The 19,209-nt window shown below is 44.6% G+C and overlaps 2 protein-coding genes across 9 annotated transcripts in view; both read right to left on the minus strand.

The window, feature by feature from the left end:
• Nucleotides 1–503: 503 nt before the first annotated feature.
• On the minus strand, nt 504–5,821 carry cnot11 (CCR4-NOT transcription complex, subunit 11). The gene is made up of 7 exons (XM_012882782.3): nt 5,074–5,821; nt 4,344–4,508; nt 4,090–4,242; nt 3,797–3,999; nt 2,537–2,739; nt 1,097–1,193; nt 504–919 (listed from the first exon to the last, which is right to left on the minus strand). The coding sequence occupies exons 1-7, from the start codon at nt 5,387–5,389 to the stop codon at nt 722–724; spliced, it is 1,335 nt and encodes a 444-aa protein (XP_012738236.2). The 5' UTR covers nt 5,390–5,821; the 3' UTR covers nt 504–721.
• A 3,141-nt stretch (nt 5,822–8,962) lies between these two features.
• Nucleotides 8,963–19,209, minus strand: part of LOC105940289 (abl interactor 2) — a 39,461-nt gene continuing 29,214 nt past the window's right edge. For 3 of the 8 annotated variants that reach the window (XM_021308712.2, XM_021308714.2, XM_021308711.2), the window contains 6 exons: nt 16,434–16,558; nt 15,414–15,737; nt 14,854–15,018; nt 13,688–13,786; nt 13,397–13,576; nt 8,963–13,177 (listed from right to left, as the gene is read on the minus strand). In XM_021308712.2, the coding sequence (XP_021164387.2) occupies nt 13,002–13,177; nt 13,397–13,576; nt 13,688–13,786; nt 14,854–15,018; nt 15,414–15,737; nt 16,434–16,558 (1,069 nt within the window). In that variant the 3' untranslated portion in view covers nt 8,963–13,001. The remainder of the gene's footprint in view (nt 13,178–13,396; nt 13,577–13,687; nt 13,787–14,853; nt 15,019–15,413; nt 15,738–16,433; nt 16,559–19,209) is intronic. The other 5 variants (XM_036138914.1, XM_012882779.3, XM_021308713.2 and 2 more) reach the window with 4 other exon arrangements.

Genomic DNA, 19,209 nt, shown 5'->3' on the forward strand with positions numbered 1-19,209 from the left:
AATAATAGACTTTCCACACTATTCTAATTTTCTGAGCCACTGGATTTTGGGTTTTCATCATCTGTGAGCCATAATCATCAAAATGACAAGAAACAATCTGAGAGGTGGCAATATTCTGCTTTTAGTACGCTTTCTGCTAAGGGTGCAAAAACTACAGGAACACACGCCCACCTCTAACTGGATCAACCACGGCTAAGAATGGGAGGGTCTAGTCAAAGTTCAGACTCAAACCTGACCTAGCTGCTGTGGTAGGACCTTAAACAGCTCGCTCATGCTTGGAGCAGAACCGTGTCCCTGGCGATTCTGGTCTCCCTGTCTGACATCAGCGTGACTGGATTAAAATTTAGCCTCATCTCCACATCAGGCAGCGCCTACGAGCTGCGGCCATTAGATCAGACGCTGGTTGTTGACGGGGCATGTGATCTGTGATCTGCTCCTTCTGCCTGGGTAAGAGACGAGTTCAGGAACCCCGGTGTCGGTGAGAAAAACAATAGAGGGAAGAATTCAGGAGACAAAAAGCTGAATGTTTTACTTTTGTAGGAGAGGAAACACAGGCAACGATGCAGATGGCGAGATTGGAGTCCGAAGACTTCATGTCTGATTTAAAAATCTATATTTACACTATTTACTCCCGGTACAGTGAGGCGCAGCCCTCTCTGAGCCGTCTCCTTACAGGGAGCCGCTTCCCCAGCTTCTCGGCGCAGCGTCTCTGCGAGGCTCTTCATTTGGCCGGTTTGGCTTCGGACGGGTTTTCTCCCGTGTCCAGCGTCTTCAGCAGGCGGAAGAGACCCGCCGCCTCACGGATGCGGCTGAACTCGATGCAGAAGGCCTGGACCTCGATGAACAGGTCCTGGACGTTGATGATCTTGTTCCGGATCAGCGACTGCAGGAAGACGCAGACCAGTCGGACCAGCCGATTCTGCAACGTACGAACCTTAAATTACCCACAGTGCACTGGAAACGTTGGCACAGAGACACTAAGCACACCTCTGCAGCATTTTCCCATCATGCCGAGCTACAACCCAAACTTCCCAGGTGTAGACAGCCACGTCAGCAGGAGCCTCTGCTTATTATCAGGACTGATAAAATAACGTACCTGCATGTACTTGTCTTTGATTTGCTCGCATGTAGAGATGCAGTTGGAGATGTAGAGGTGGATGAACTCTGGAGGCAGATCCACGGCTGTGGTCAACCTGAGCGAGGCAGGAGGAAGAAGAAGAAGAAGAAACATGAACCGCGCCTTTAGAGAGGCTAGATGCAGTAATCCTGCAGGTTCATCTCCTCACAGCAAACCCTGCTAACAGCAGTGTTCAAACGTTAGCCAGCATCTAGAGCACGTGTCAAACCTAAGGCCCGTGGGCCGAATCCGGCCCGCCGAGGCAAGTTATCCGGCCCCCAAGAGCCAAAAAGGGCATTTTGTGTCATAAAGTAGAGACATATATCCTTATAAACTGTGCCTTCTGTAGGGAATAGTGATTGTTTTAACTGTGTAGTAACAGTATTTTGCCACTAGATGTGTCAGTTTTCCCAAACCACATTAAAACAACCCAGAAATGTCCAAAAGAAGAAAAAGTGATGGAGAATGATCAGTTTAAAGTGTAACTCACCCTAATATCAACTTTTTATTGCAGATAATCTGAATAAACTGGGTCTAAGGGTGCTACTTTTATGTTGTTATGTATTTTATGTGAACTGAAATTATGAAATCAAAAGTATCATCTAGGCACATGCAAGTGGCCCTTTTAATGACTTGATGAGGCCAAAGAGGCCCAATGTAGGGATGAGTTGTCCAGCAGTGATCTAGAGGCTGGAGGGAGCGTGGCTGGGCCGTGTGGGAGACATTAGGAGACATTAGGAGACATTAGGAGACATTAGGAGACAGGTCCATCTAAAGGAGTCATTAAATGCTCACTGTAATTGTAGATTAAAGCAACTAAACCCCTGAACAGTGCACACCAACACACTTTCTAAAGAAAAAGAGATCACACCAACCCAGTAAAGGCCACTGTCTACATTATTTAATTACTGCAGAATTTACATATTTGCAACCCAGACCAGTTTCCACTTGTCACATGTTGATGCGTCCCTGGGCAAGGCACTTAAGCCCTAGTGGCCCAGCGTGCTGCGTATGGGAGAGTGAACGTGAGCATGAATGGGTGAATGTGGCTCTTTGAGTGGAAAAGCCCTTTAGAAGTTCAGTCCATTCACCACTGAAAGTTGAACCATAGCTGCAGACATTTAAAAAAAGGACTTAAAAACTTATTTACACAAGAATAGACGCCCAGGACTAGATTCAGCTGGTCAGGTGGCTGTGATGCTGTCAGCTCCTGGTCATCCAGGTTTTCCACAGTCAGCTTTCAGAACCACGGCCCATTTTCTCCTGTTCTGGGAAACTTTGTGTGTTGTTGTTCTGCGTTTTCTGTAAAAATCTCCCAGCGAACGAGAGCAGCGCCAGCTTCTCAGACCGCTGAGCTCCGCATCCCAAGGCATCTCTCCGCTCGCCCCGCCCCAGCCCTGCTTCCTGACTACGTCTCACCTGTTGACCACCTCCATGGAGTGCAGCGACATGTCCATGTTCACCAGCACTGAGAAATACTCGGTGATCTGGCTGCTCTGCATCAGCTTCAGCAGCATCTCGATGGCCACCAGCGGGTTGTTCTCCACCAGGTCGGGCAGCTTGGCCGGAGACAAGCCGATGTGGTACACCAGCTTGGGGTCCTTCTCCAGCTCGGCCAGCAGCTGCAGGCAGACGGAAGAGCGATCCACTGAAACTCCACAGCCTCCAGGAAACACACAGACACCACTGCTCCAAGCTAGCTGCAATGATGGACGTCATCCTATGTAAGCTGGCTTTACAACTAGGGCTGAACGATTTTGGAAAATAATCTAATTGCGATTTTTTTTTCTAAATATTGCGATTTAATGCGTCTTTTTTTCCCCAGTTTGATTTTTCATGACTTTTTAAATATATACAAACAACAAATCACTTTGTTTCCTCGCTGTGCGGATTAGTTGCTAAAAGACCCACAGCATCTAAACTCTAAATTATCTCATTCTGACTACGATATATTTCAACCAAAATTGCAATTTTGACTTTTCTCCGCATTAACCACAAGCAACAAAAATGGCGTCTAAATAAAGATGTTTGCAAACAAGGACTATTTAAAACAAGAACTTTTAATGTTTCTATTAATCAGAATATTATTCAAGAGAACAGCTTTTAATTGATTTGGACATCAATCCTTGTTGAACATAAAGTGCAACCAACAAGCAAGTCTATGTATTAAACTGATTGACCTGTACTTAATGCTATGCATGATTATATAAACTCTAAAACAAGTAATAAAATTAGATTATCTCACTTCTGCAACTGTCTTCCCTTCCATGTGGAGGAAAACCCACTTTAAACATTTTACCGACACCTAATGGACGCGTCTAATTCCCTAATTGTTACATAGCCAAAAATTGCAGACCTCTGCGATTTTGGAAATTGCGTTTTTATAAATCACGATTATATTGAAAATGCGATTAATTGTTCAGCCTGGGATGTGCTAAAATGTCCAGGATTTTAGAACAGAAATCGGGGAAAAAAAGCAATAAATCTGATCGGAGCGTTTCTATCACTACATCAGACAAATAAAACCAAGATAAAAAAAAGACAAATCATTTGTCATCCACAATCAAGACAAGAAAAAATACACTTAAGATTCATAATTTTAAATAATAGGACGTTAGCAGCTACTTGTTAGTAAGAACCGGTAGTTTCTATGTGTCGTCCTGTGGAGACTAAACCCACCTGGGACTGCTGCTGGGCGGACAGCGGACTCTTAAAGGCCTTGGACATGATGCGCTTGATCTCCACGCCCGTGCTGTTCTTCACACACATGGAGCGGTCCCACTGGATGCTGTGGTCCGGCTCGGTGGGGTTCAGCCACGCCAGCTCGTCCTCGCACACGTGGAGCGGGGGCGGAGGCCGGATGATCTCCGGCCGGAAGTGGCCTGAGCAGAAAACACCCGATTACCCTCGGTGAATTCACCGCGCGGACGCCGCAGGAACCAGCGCAGGACGCGGCCGTCCCAGACACTTACTCTCCAGCGGCGGGCGCGGCCCCGTCACCAAAGACTCTATGATCTGATTGGCCACGGAGCTGTCGAAGCCGGAGTTTGAGGAGTCCGGATCGGGGTCGTTCAGGATGCTGGGGAAGCTGGCTTTGCTCTGCGTGGGCAGCTCTGACTGGCGCTCTGCAAAGAGAGGGAGAACGGAGTCAGTGCTCCTCGCTGATCACGTCACCTCCGGCCCGGCGCTCCACGCCGGGCGCTCGCCGCGGGCGCGCCCCACTGACCGGCCAACGCCAGCTGCAGGCCGCTGATGTCGATGGACTGGGGCATGTTGCTGATGTCCATGCAGGACACCTGCCGCGGCGTCTTCTTGAACAGATCTCTGGGCGGCGCCAGCATCAGCTGCGACAGGAAGAACTTCTCGGGCTGGGTGATGGGCGGCAAGAAACCTGGAGACAGAACGGACAAAGTAGGAGGGAAGTGAAACGTTTATTTTAGGCCAGTCCACACGGTGATCAGACACAGACTGTCAGCCAAAACTGACTTCATAATGAAAATGACTTCTTATTAGATCCCCAAAGTGATCAGCTAACTTCCTGTAAGTGATGTCATATCCTGAACAGCAGAAAGCGGCCAGGGATCGGCTGAAATCCCTGAACCAACAGACTGATCGCTATGAACGAGGGAGGGATGAACTCTTCCTCGTCTTGGGTAAGCAACGGTCATCCTCAGGAGAAGCCCAGGAAAAAACAAAACAAACCCAGATCTTTGTTTTCAGCGTCTGAGCCATCCTCCCAAAACAGTCCACCACTAAAACTGGGACAGAAATGTCCTCCAGGAGAACAACCCAGTCATAATTTGGAGCTCATCTTTGGATTTTACCCTTAATAGACGCGAAAGAGAGGACGAAGCAGCACCGGGACCAGAACCCTGGTATTTTAGAACCAGGTCCTCTCCCTGTAAAGCAGCCTTGGTGTGGGTTATCTGCATCTTTCTCCCCGCCGGATGCCTCACCTGACAGCACCTTCTCCTGCTCCTCTCCCGGCGCCGGGTTCAGCAGGTGGGCGAAGACGGCCGCGAAGGGGTTGGCGGCCAGGGGCTCGGTCCGGTACATCTCCCAGAGCAGGTAGAGGGCGGTGAGGCGCTGCGGGGAGCTGGGCAGCAGGTCGGGCTGCTGGAGGAGCATGACGAGCACCGAACCCACCCTGAAGTGCTCCGCTTTGCCGAAGTAGTGGTGGAAGTGGGTGGAGAGGGTCTCGAAGGTGTTGGAGCAGGCCTCGTCCGAGATGATGCTCAGCAGGTTGGACAGTTCCTTCGGAGCGAGGGTCATGATGACGCTAACCCGGATTTGCTTTTTTATATTATATATAAATATATATAAAAAATATTTTTTTTTCTCCCTAAATTTATAAACGTAGAATGAAAAAAAAAAAAGTTAATTCATGTTTGAATAGATCCGGAAGACATCGTAATAAAAATCCTCACACGGCATTAGCAGCCCGAGCTCTGTTAGCAAACACTTCGCCGAGTTTACATGGTAATGCTAACTAAAAAAGATACAAAGAAGTCGTGCTAAAACGCGACTTTCCGACCTCAAAAATCACTCTCATCGATTCTGCGACTACAAACAGCCGCTCGAAACCAACAAATCCTCGATGAAGCGGGATATGTGAGCCAAAAAGCGTTTTTAACGGCCCTAAACCTCGAGTAGTGAATTAGCCGTTTAAATTTGGGACAGGACCCTTCCGTTGAGTTGCATCATGGGAGATGTAGTTACGCTATCCAGGGTTTCACTTTTATTTTGAAATCCATTGCAGTTTAATATGTAATATTATTTAACCGGGGATAGCAGGTCAGATATACGATTAGTTTTTGTGTTTATAAATTATACGTTGTTAAACCAAGATGAATGTTAGAACCCAGCAGAAAAAAAATAGCCTAGCTTTGTTAGCAAACGGAAGTTTACCCAGCGGCCCTTGCGATGTAGTTCTCATGTTTTTCCTGCCAAAATAAATTCTGTAAAATTACTAGACAAATAAACTTTAAGATACTGTCCAGCGGCGTGCTTTTCGACGATAACAAATATACACTGGCATAAAAAAAAAAACAGCAGTGTAATTATGTGTTTACCACTGCAGGACTTCACAAAAAACTATATAAAACGTGTAAATGTGTTTATTAACATACTTTAAAACAAATAAACAAGAGCCAAGGGGAGTATTCACGCAAATACATAGGGTGTATAAATTTACCGTTTCAGATTCCATTTGAAATGCCAGAAATGAAGTATGAGTAACTTTAGATTTCAGAATGTGGTATTTCCTTAAGAGTATTATTAGATGAATAGTATAAAGTTCTTTCTTTTTTCTGCTAGTTATGTCATGGATTTCGAACAGCACATTGTCCCAAGTTAAACAGAAATCACAATCAATCTTCTTTTAGATGAAATGGATCACTTCTTCCCAGAAGGTGACAGTAGTGTGACAGTTCCAGAACCGGTGTATCACAGTTTCAGGTTCAGACTCAGAAAATAGTTTACATCTAATTTTTATTTTATTTTAGCAAGTACTGCTTAGCAGGGTAATATCTATTTATTTATTTATTTATTTATTTATATGAGACTCCTCTCACTTTGTTAACAGGTAGCCTATCTATGAGGCGAGTTCCATACATCGACCCACTTCAAATGGTTTACAATACCAGACCAGTAATGAACAGCATGTGGGGTGGTGGGAATATCTGCTTGAAACAAAGACCTAATGTTGCGATTATTATTTTTGGAAACTAGATCTGCTGTGAGTGTACTTTATTTGGGTTGATGATGTCACCAGAGGAACAAGGAACAATCTGATGAGCTGGTGTTACTTACTATGTTTAGTAAACTACATGTGACAAATTTCCTCATAGATGGTAAGCTTGAATGCTTCAGAATCTGAGTTTTGATTCAATTCACCCCAGAGCCACTGACTTATTGAGCCAACAGCTTCTTCAGACCTTTCACCGGTATTAATCTGCTTATATTCACGTTTAGTGTTTTCCAGCTGCTCGGTTTTGAAATATTTGCCACATGATAACATGAGTAGCACCGTGTTCTATCCTTTTTGACAAAGCTTAAAGTTAGAGTGGCTTAGGCTGCTAGATGACATCAGGGTCTATTTTACTCACTCTGATGAGTACTACTGTTCTCCAACTTGCATTGTTTGTTGTTATTTCAACTTTTTGTTTTGTCATTTTTCTCTTTATAGTATGTATACGTGGCATGGTGTTCTGGTAGCTGTGACATCATCCAGGGGAGACAGATCACCTGCTATTACCATATAACATAGAAAGGATTCCTGGATCAGTGTGTGCTTCTGTGTCTCCCCCAGTCGGTCAATGCACAACACTGAGCCTGGTTCTGCTGGAGGTTTTCCTGCCTGTTAAAGGGGAGTTTTCCTCTCCACTGTATCTTCATGCATGCTCGGCTTGAGGGATTGCTGCAAAGCCATTGACAATGCAGACGACTACCCTCTGTGGCTCTACGCTCTTTCATGAGGACTGAATGCTGCTTGTCAAGTCTTGATGCAATCTACTGGGTTTCCTTAGATAGGAAACGTTTTGACTAATCTGTCTGTATGATTTGATGGAATTTGACTTTTTAAAGTGTCTTGAGATGACATGTCTTGTGAATTGGAACTATATAAATAAAATTTAACTGAATATTCATGTTCCACATTAAAAAAATTAGGATTTGTCACTACAGTACAATGGTGTTAATCACCAGCTTTTGTCTGGATGACGATATGATGTTTGTTGATATCACAAAGTCTGTTACGATACGTTTTCCATTAAATTCAATTCACAAGTCTGCAATCGATATGATGTCATATCATCTGCCACACTTATTTACATTATTATGAAAAACATTTATTTGATCCTTTTATTTTCAGGTTCTTACAGGCCTCAGGCATTTAAATCAAACAGCAGCATTCTTCTAATAATAATAGATCGCCTGTCTCATGCCTTGTGAATTTCAAAGTAAAAGCGTGTCCTAAAAATGACTGGATCCATGTTTTCATTTTGCATCGATGCAATTGGATTGTTAATCATTTAATCAATATGGTGCTTGCAAGCTGAGGTTAACTGATACAAGTCTGATCGTTTCCAGTGGACGGGGGACTTCCATGTGGCTTCTAACAGCTTAACACGATATGATCGCTAAAGATCTTTAACTAAATCTGCCTGTTCTCGTCTGCCCCAGTCCACTTCAGAAACGGCTCTTGTTCAAAATAACCACCACTCAAGCACTTTTCTGCAACTGCGTAAATAGAATCTGAGGCTTTAGGGGAGAGTGCTGGACTAGTGATTAGAGTACTGCATGTGTCGTGGAGGTTCTGGGTTCAAGTCCCATGTATTGCCACTCCGACTCCCTGAGCAAGACCCTTAGCCCCAGAATGCTCCCTGGGCGCCGTACAGTGGCAGCCCACTGCTACCCAAAGGGATGGGTTAAATGCAGAAAACAAAATATCATTGGACTGTAAAGATTTTTAGAATTAGATTTAAAATAGACCAAAACATAAGAATTTACAACAAAATAGCAAACTGACCAGAGGTGACGTGTACTCTAGGTGGCAAACTATACCTGAAGAGTTTTGCTGATTTTTAGAGAATTCTAGCAAGTAGCTTTAGCTTTGAAACAGTTTTGTTCATTTATGTCATTTATGTCTATTAGTTGATCACATTTTAATCAGCACATCTCTCTTTAGGACTTTCTCTTTCTTGTGCAAGAGAGACGAGTATAAACATCTAATCAAGTATAAAACATACACAATGCATGACATCAACACACTTTTACGCCTCAGGGGATTCTGGTGCTTAACGCAACGCTGACTGTATTTGACACAAAGAGACAAGAAGAGAGAGGTGAGGATGTTGAAACATTTATTAGTAATTTCCTTCTTCTGTCTGCCCAAACAGCGATGTGCTCAGAGTTAGGATTCTGTTTGGAAAGCAGACGGCTCTTCTGGAGAACACGTTCCACAAGGAAGATGCAGCACACAGAGGGAACACCACAGAACGGGTCATTAAGAAACCAAAAAAAAACAAACGCAGACATAATGAATTCTAATGTTGGGGTGACGCAAAATATTTCAGCTTTTTTGTTTTTGAGTCCAAGTTAAAAAAAAGAGAGTTGACATCAGAAATTCTTTAGTCAAGTACAGGTTCTTAAAAAATGCCTCAATCACAAAGAAATGACATTTGTTCTTAAATAGCAAAAATATTTAGCATTGATTCAAAAAGCCTAAAGAAGCTAAAATATGAGATTCTGGGTGCGTGTGGAGGGGAAACGTGGGCAGTTCTTTTGAACATCAGCTTCACAGCTCCTCTCTACATCTTTATTTTTCTTTAAAGGGACGCTGCAGGTAAAGCAAAACCCAGAGCTGGCAAGATGAGGAGATAACCAGAAGCTCAAATAAGCTCCTTCTGACTTTCCACTGGGAAATGGAATTCGATAATAAAAGCTATTTTCTAGTTTTAAATTTCAGATTTTTTTCTGTAAAATGCTTCTTGAAAACCGCACACAGGGAAAATACCGTTTTAAGGTCCATATTCACAAGTTTGGCAGAGATTCACACACACAGATCTGATCTGCATTCACATCACGTCACACACAAAACACACATTTGGCACAAAATATCCACCTCCCTCCTTGATCCATTGCACAGTCCAGACCCTGCGGACTCCTGTTAAAGAGCCTGCACAAAAAAACTGAACAGGAAACTGCAGGAACATCAGAACCCGTCAGATGAAGAATAAGACAATAAAACAAGGTGGTAACACAGTAAAAAACACAGTATAAAGACAAATATTATGAAAAAAAAATAGTAAGTACATGTCAGTTATATATCAGGCATGCAGGCAAGCACACTGTAAACTTTAAGACTGGCCACAGGTTGAGAATCTCCAACTGGCAAACAGGTCAGGTTCACTTCACCACCAGGTGACGACGGGAGGATCACAGTTCGCACAGAACAGGGGTCGTCATCACGACGAGTTCGGGTTTCTGGTGCTAGCCTTGCGGATAGTAACCTGGGCTCACATTTTTGGAAAAATAAAGTTGCTTTGTGTCTGTGGAACACAAAGCTGGGGCTGCAGAGAGTAACTTAATCTAATGAATCATAAACCTTCCCCACTGGTTTAGTATAATGTCTAAAGGAGCAATAAGCGAAATTTAATTATTTTAGATAGAAAGAACTAAAAAATAGTTTAGTGAAGAACTAAAGGTATCTTTTCAGACGGACTATGGCAAAACGTCAGACATCATCTCTCTGTGTTGTTCTCCAGTCTCTTGTTTACGTAGCTGGGCCGGCGGAGCACGCACGTACGTGCACGGGAACAGCTGCCACTCAGGGCTTAGCCACTCCCCGCCCATAAAATGCCACCGCCAGGCACAAAACGGCGGCCAGCACGCCCATCGGATCAAAGCCTTCTCTAGCTAACATCATTATAAAGTTATAAGTTACTCACTTCTTCACCAGACACGTTCCTCTGAAAGGTGATGCTGTTTTGCGGTGTATTTATCCTTTGCAAACAGGCTCATGTGAGCCAATGAGTGAGAAGGGGAAATGTGTGCCGAGTGCTGGAGTGGAGATAGAGAGAAGCGTGGCTTTATACTTTATACAGACAGCGCTCAAGCTCTACCCAGTGGTGAAATATCGCTTATTGCTCCTTTAAGTGTTTAATCCTGGCTGGGTTTATAATGTGTAAGGAGAGCAGTGTTTGGGACACGTAAAAAGTGGCGGATGTGTGAGTGCGAAGTTTTGGCGGCCTAAATAAATCTGAACTGTGTCCGTTTGAAATGGCCGAACGCTGAGCTGACAGGTCCAGCTGCTCCTCCCTCACAGTGCGTCCTGCAGCGACCGGGGGGCAATTAGCTTGTTTCTGCAGAATATTTTAGCCTGTGCTCAAACTCACAGCTCCGTTTCAGAAATCTCAAGATTCATTGAACGGACAAGATCTTTTCCAGAGGTCAGGATCTTCTGAGGAAGCTTATGTTGCTGAAATAACCCAGAAATGTTAGTGATGAAGTGCCTGATTTTCCTCTGACATGTTTCAGCACCTGCCGTCCTCGTGGCAAAATGCAAAAACAAAGCAAACAGACGAAAAGATTGCACGACAGAGTGAATGCTGAGGAAACAGAAAGCAGACACAGACTAAACAGAAACGCAAGCAGAGCTCCTCAAAGGGTCCAGCAAATGCTGCAGCGCTGCTGTTCCAATCTGATTGGTCTAAAGCTTTAAGCGCTCCACGTCTTTCACATAACAGCAAAAATGCACCAAGGAGTCGATAGCAATTAAGGGCAGGAGCAGGAAACCTTCTTCCTTCATACTTTTTAATTATTTTCCAGCCTCTCTTGTCACTGCTTTTAACATGAATCTAATTAAAAAAACACATCGATTATGGCATCTCAGAAGAGTTTTAAATACTACTGAATTTTGTACATTTGTTCACGTTACCACAGACTTTATTGCATTTCTTGCAGATTTTCTCTGACAGACCAACACAAAGTAGAGCATGAATGTAGAGTGAAAGAAAAACGATGTTTAAGAACTAAAAATCCAAAAGGTGTGCTGTCTGTTTTCGCATTCAGTGCTCTTTACTCTGATAAACCGTATCAGGAGGCCCAGGGAGCGCAGCGGAAGGGTTGGGGACACCCATCCGCTGACAGCGGGGTTAGGGTATCAAACCACAGCCCAAAGCTCAGAAGAGCAAGTTGAGAAGCTCCCGTCCCCGTGGCAGGGAAGACGGTCCAGGCTGATGTGAAGATCGATGGTGCTGCTGTGACAGAAATGAAAGGTGGTTCTACAAATAACCGACTCAGGGTGGCTGAATGCCAAACGCGTCTGATTTTAATTTGTCAAAGCGACTGAGATGTGTGGCGCTACTTTAGGTTCGCAATTACACGTTACGCTTTGTCTATCAGGTCCGATCTGAATGAAAAAACAATGAAGTTTGTGGTTGTAATGTGACGAAATGTGGGGAAGTCCATGAAACATTTACAAGGCACAGTACACAACTTTTGGAAAGACCAAAAATAAATAATATAATTATTTTTATAATTCTAAACTAAGATATGAATGATCTTTGGGCCCTGGGAAACGTTAAAAAATCTACCTTTTATAACCTGGCGGTGGTCAGAGCCTGGTGGTGCAGATGTATGGCAGCCTGGCTTCTGTCAGTCTGCCCAGGGCAGCTGTGGCTACTAACATAGCTCACCACCGTCACGGGGTGAATGTGGGAATGACTGACTGTAGTGTGAAGCGCTTTGGGGTCGTCAGACTTAATAAAGCGCTACACAAACCATTTACCATTCACCATAAGACCCCCCTGTAGGTGTGGAGAAGACAAACAAACCCCCCCAGGAACAATTCTCTGCCCTCCAAAGCACATTTCTTATTGCTGCACAAGAGACGCAGGGCTTTGCAGAAACAACTCCCACACCAGTGACGCAACTGTTGGTGTCTCTGGCTCCAAAATCTTACTTTGTCCACCTCAACCGGAAAGAATGAGAAACAGCATTCTGATAAATGGACCTATTCACAGCTAAAACATCGCGTGTGCGTGGTGTGCAGGTTATTTATCAGTTAGTAAAGCGGTTTGGAAACACCCCCGGCCTAATGTGCTTGACACAAAATTAGCTGAAGTTCAGCCGGCTCTCAACAAGATAAACGAAGAGCACAGAATATTTTGAAGATAATCTGGGAGATTAGAAAACTACACAAAAGGCTTAAAAGCCAGTCCATTAAATCATCATAAGATCCCACTAAGATGAATGTTTACTTAGTTGTGAGAGGTCCGTGTGAACCCAAAGGAGGAAAATAGAAAGGTAGAACAAAGTCCCCTTCGGTCTTCAAGCTCAGATCAGCAGAACTGAACTGCAGGTTAATTAGCTTTTTCCCCCCTCAGTCGGCGTAGTGCATGATGGACTCCACGTAGTTTCCAGGGAAGAGGCCGGTGGTGGCGTTCATCACTCCTTCAAACCACCCGTCCTCATTCTTTTTCACAACATAGATGATGGCTCCTTCCTGAAAGGACAGCTCGTCCTCCTTGTCTGCTGTGTAGTCATATACAGCCACCACTGGAGGGCGACAAAAACACCAACATGGTGGCAATTTGTTCTTATTAAACAAGTGAGATATTAGACCTAAGACTGACCTATCTGGTAAAACAACACTGGGAATCTGAGTCAATTGGTAAAAATTTACGTATTCTTCTTTTCCCAATAAAAAGGACTAATGTGACTAAATGAACTGGGCAGTTAATAATTCAGAGTGCTGAGGGTATTTCTGGGACTCACCTTTCTCCAGGTAGTTTCTGGGGGCCCAGGGTGGGTCCTCTTCAGCGTACGGATCGCTGTACTCCACTACTTTAGAGTCGTCCTCACCGTGTCCGTCCTCTGAAGGTTTAGGGGTGGGCAGAGAGTCGTCAGGCCCTGAATGGGTCTCTGAGGGTTGAGGAGGAGGGGGAGTGTCTGTAACTGTTGGCGAAGGGATATTTCACAGAGTTACAGGAGGAATCAATAGTGAACAATCATGGTGCACGGACACAAGCGGGTATATGGATTTGTGAAAGGAGCAAAAAACTCAACCAGGACAGCTGGGCTTACTGGATTCTTGAACTCGAGCAACGAAACCCATCAGAGGCAGCTGAGGGGTGAACTGCAGGAGCGACGGGGGAGGAGGCGAGGCTGCAAACACAGTCGGGGGTAAATTAGGATACCATTCTGATTTCAAACCCTTCGATATAAACTGTGGACAAGATTTAGTCAATTCAACTCTAATTTATGAGTTCCCCGTCAGAAATGAAACAAAAGGTCCTCTGTGAAGTTGTAGTTCTGACTGGCAGTATGGCTGCTGTGCATATGAAAGGTAGTTTATACACTATTTTATTACCACTTCTGACAGGCTGCATCTCATTTAACCAGAGGCACACATAATGCTGTACATACAACCTCTATTCCTGTAGATGTTGCTTTAGAATAACCTGACGCCGCCAGATAGATTTGCTCCGCATATCCATCTGGAAACCTTCCGTTGAAGTAATTTTGGGAAGGGGCGGAAATACTGGTTAGCTGATTGGCCTATGTTGGTGACAGACGGGCCAAATCAACCAATCAGATTCGTCGTCGCTCTGTTACGAGCGACGACGAAAACACAACCACAAGCCAAGCTACTCTTGCTGCTGCAGGTAAAGGCTCGTTAGCTCAGCAAAGAAATACTCTGTAATTCCGATAAAACTTGCTCGATAGCCACGCTAACGCTAGTTTCATCGGCTGAAGCCGCCATGTTCTTTAGACTGAACTGTCGATCTTCTCGTTGCGTCACACCTCAACCCGCCTCAAAGCCAACGCTGATTGGACGTTCGTTTGGTGAACTGCTCCAAATTTTCTTTAACGGAGAGTAGCCAGACTGATCTGCGAGTGAAACCTTGAAAGCTCGCGAGATCAGGATGGTCTCACGAGGCTAGCTTTAGAAAGCATAACAAGCAGATAAGACCGAAACAAACAGCTGATCCGGCTGGATGTCCAACTTCCAACGAGAATACTCTCATCTCAGGACTGATGTCATCCCCTGATCTGAGCTCCGACCTGATACATAAATCAAATGTACCATTATGTATATAGAAGTTTAAACTTAGCCTCATCTAGTTGCATCTAAGCCTTGGGATCTTGTAGACACTGAAGAGGCACGTCTAAAGAAGTCCCAGCATCACGGTTCCAGTGATAATGTTTTGCCTGCATCGAACAACACAAACCTGGGCTCTGGTTGTAGTAGGGTCCTCCATTGACGTGGTTGTGCGTCGCTATTGGCTGACCAGTCACGGAGGGGGGTCGGCGGTATGGAAGTGACCCCCCCACCTGCGGGGTCTGCTGTCGGGGCTGAGGCCGGTTCATACTGTAGAACTGAGGGACGAAGGGACCTGACGCAGCAGAGAGGAACTCTGTTACACATCTTTATGCTGAGTAGAGAAATGCTTTAGAAATGAAAGTTCATGTTAACGCTTTCTGATTCTAACACATTTAAAAAGGCTGTCCTGCACAGAGCTGGAGAAGAGAGAAGAAACTGTAGTAGCAAAGCTTTGTCTCCCCCTTGTGGTCGATACAGGTATCTACAGCAATCTACAGCAAGTTTATGAGGAGAAAAGCACACAAAGGATCTTTTCTGTTTTTAAAAAGTTTTTACTAATCATTTCCAATGCAGAACCTACAGCTAGAGCGTCAACAGCTCACTTCCTGATGATAGAAAACAACTAACCAGAGGACGAACAAATGGGACTTAGGTTTGGGTCCCTAAGATGCTATCGGACAAACTCACCTTCAGCAGGTGATGAGGAGGAGGAGGAGAGTGAAGGAGGAGGAGCAGGAGGAGGGAGAGAAGGCAGCTGGGACTGGACTTCGGAGGTGCTGGGAGAAGGGTTAGAAGGTGGGGAGCTGTTGGCGTTTGGTACATTTGTCTGTGAGCTTGTGTGAGGGGATGAGTCCGCTTGGTGTGCGGGTGAGTTTGGTGCTAGAGGTGCATTAGGCTGGGTCAAGGTTGTGGTGGAGGAGGAAGAGGAGAAAGAGGACGGGGTCGGTGAGGGAGAAGGAGAGGAGTTGGGAGCGGTGGAGGGAGAGCTGGAGGGTCCAGCGGTTGGGGAGACTTCAGGAAAGGGAGGAAGAGGGAAGAAAAAGAGGAGCTAGTTAAGAAGGAAGGAAGGTTAACGCAGGGGGCGAGGGAAGACGAGAGAACTGCAGCGGCTAAGGCAAAACAGATATTCTACATAAAGGAAAACAACAAAGTGTTTAATTAACACTTAGTTTACTCAGAACAACTGATAATTACTTCATTATGCACAGAAAACAGAAAAAGTGTAGTGGTGCTCCAGACTGCTGCTGGTGCAAACAAAGGGATCCGCTCTGTGAGCCAAATAAAACTCGGATGGTTGTTGGACTTCTGGTAAGGTAGCTGCAGTAAAGCGGTTCGTTTTGGTGCCCAGTGCTACGCATGGAGTTATATTTCTGGTGTGCAGGTTAGCTACATTTCGTCTTCACGAACAAATGAATAATGCTTCACTGCCGCTCCTGTAACCAGCAGGCCCTGTGGCTCCAGCGCATGCATTAAATACGCAATTAAAGAGAAAGATATAGCTCATGTAACCAGTAAACTATCTTACATCAGTCTGAGCGACCTTTTATCTTTTGCTGTTGGCGTCTTTTTTTTTTTTTTAAATGGCCTGTTTGCTCTACATTTAAAACGAAGAAAGGCGACAGAGGAAATAACACACATTAGGACTCGGGCCACATGTCGCCACGTGCGGCCGTGCCCCTACGTGGGTACCCCTACCTCCCCCGTTACCTGGGAAGGTGGAGGGCGGGGACGGCGTGGGCACGGCGATGGGAACCCCCACACTGCCGCTGCCGCTGTTCTCCCTGCTGCTGCTGCGGCTGCTGCTGCTGGGGTGGCTGCCTCCGCTGCTACCGCTGCACATACGCACACACGCGGGAAGGTCAGTGCTGCTCCATTACCAGTCCGGCGAAGGAAATCTCGGATCTCTGTCTATCAAACCCTTCACTCTTGCTCCCTGAGAGTTGCCTCTGTGGTTTTTGAGACTTCTTGTCAAATGTAAATGAAGTTCGTCTCCATGAAGCGGTCAAAGGCCTGAGTCGTCTTACAGCTAACTAATCAGGTAAGAGCAGATCACATACGATCTGCGGAAACTAAAAAGAAAATGGCTTAAATGAGCTCAAACGGGGATTAGAGCTTGATTAGAATGGGAGGCATCATCTCTGGTGCCCTAAATGGCTTATTCTTAATTGATAAATTACTAACAGTGATAATATAAACCAGTCAAAGGCATAAACATTGAAAATAGTGTGAATGTTGCAACCTTGTCCTGAACCAAGACAGAATGGTTTGATAAGGAGAGATTTGTCAGCCCTGTTGAAATGGTACCAACATTTTTCAAACATATGCAAAATCTTTGCAGACAAAAAAAAACAACAACATTCAGTGACGTGAAGATTTAAAAAAAAAAGCTCAGAGACCACAAGAGATCAAAGAGGTCGGCGGAGTGATGGAGGCGGGATGATGAACAGAAGCCAGGAGCCTGCAGAGAAGAAGCCGAGCAAACCGCAGCAGCCGGTTCAGGTTAATGGCAGCGAAGAAGAAATGACATGAATGAAACAATGGGGGGATTGTAGAGCTGACAACTATTTACATGTAGCAACTATAGAAGGAAGAAAAGTAATGGTTCAGTCAGAGCAACAGACTGGGTTCAGATAAATTGTGCTTTTACACTAAATGTTCTTTGTCAGACTTTAATCGTTTCCTTTTAACATGTGCCTGAACTCAAGGTTCTCAAACTGAGGTACAGGAACCTGTGGTGGTACCTATATTGTTTTTTTTTTTTTGCCGTACTCAAAAGAAGTTGTAGCATCAACCCTTCACCAGATAAATAGAAAAAAACCTTTTAATTAACAAAGATCACATGCTGCCAGCTGCCACAGATCGTTGGGGGCACGTTAAAAAGAAAATCTCACGAGCGCCGCAGTCCTCTCATGCCTTTGTTTAAAATAAAAGTAAAAATAAAACCTCCTCTAACTTGTCTACGCGTTTGTAATCCAGGGAAGCGACACTTTTAAATTCTGTACTTGCCTTCTAAACGGGCTTGCTGCTTTTGCCCTGATTGATGCAATAAAAAAGTGGCCTGCTGTATTAAGAAGGATTGGGTATTTGTCTTAAGGCAGGCGGGAACGCACCTTCAGGATCGTATCAAGCTTAAAGCTCATGCATGGTGACGACTCTAGAGGCTATCACTGCCTTTTCAACAAGTGGTTGTGGATTTTCTTGAGGTTGAACGTTAAACTTGGAAATAAATGGCACAATTAAGCTCCAATAAGTTTACATTATAAAACTATGTTACAAAATACAAACACACGCCAAATATGGATAACTATTTTCATTTTAATACCTACTTTAAAAGAAATCAGGCACTTCTTTTGTGTTAAAACTACAAAGGACAAAACCAAGTCTGTTTACTTTGTCCGTCTACAATCCCTTAAAGAAGAAAACAATCCGTGAGATCGAGTAAATGCACAACTGAAGATGGAACCATGCAGACGAAGAGAAAGAGTTAGGCGGATGTAAGCAGACAGTCAGCACTCTGTGACCTCTGTGTTGGTGTGACACTGACGCTTGAAGCGCAAACAGTGGAGGAAACACTGGAAGCAGCCAAGGAGCCAAGGCAACGCGTGATGAAACCCAGCTGAAAGGTAAAGCCTACAGGACCGTGGTCAAGTCATGAGCAAAGATTTTGGAGGAAAAAAATGATTTAAAATGAATAATTTTAAGACAGGCGCCTCCAGGCCTTCTCTGAAATGTTTTCTGGATCAGATTCTTGGATACCACCTAAATGTCCAAAGGCACCATTTGCATGAATAGCTCAGCTTAACTTGGCATAAAACAGGGAAAAGTAGCTCTGCTAGATCTGTCCTGACATCGGTACATCCACACAAAAGCCTTCTTTGTGTCTTAACTACAGCGGCTGTAAAATATCTGATAACTTGTGTCCAAAAGTGGGAAATTTGACACATTCAAAATGTTTGCTCATGCTCGGTTAAACTGATAAGTGGTTAGATCAGCTGTAAATGGAGGAAATCAGGCATAAAACATGAAAGATGAGTTAAAAAGCAACTATTAGTGTCAGCTGAACCAGAACTTTATCAAACATTTAGATTCAACACATGGCAGTTTAGTTTGGGACTAAATAATGACTAAAGGTGCATGTTACTCAGTGGGCACCTGATGATGTTCTCAAATCCCCACCCCACCCCTAAAAGTACATTTATTCAGTAATTCAATTCAAACAGTCAGTCTGTTCCCTGTGAGCTTCAGGTCAGCATCCATTAAGCTCGTCAGCAAAGGCAGGCAGGAAGTAGACCCTCCTGGCTGACGCCTGTGCTGATTTACGCTTGACTAACCCTAACGGGCCGGCACCGGCAGATGACATGGCTCCTAAAATCATCCCAGACTGAGGAAACGTCACACTGGTCTTCAAGCAACTTGGATTGTGTTTGCCTCTCCACGCTTCCTACAATCTCTGGGATCTTGATTTCCAAATTAGAAGGAAAAT

Source organism: Fundulus heteroclitus, chromosome 7 (assembly GCF_011125445.2).
Source record: "Fundulus heteroclitus isolate FHET01 chromosome 7, MU-UCD_Fhet_4.1, whole genome shotgun sequence".
NCBI lineage: Eukaryota > Metazoa > Chordata > Actinopteri > Cyprinodontiformes > Fundulidae > Fundulus > Fundulus heteroclitus.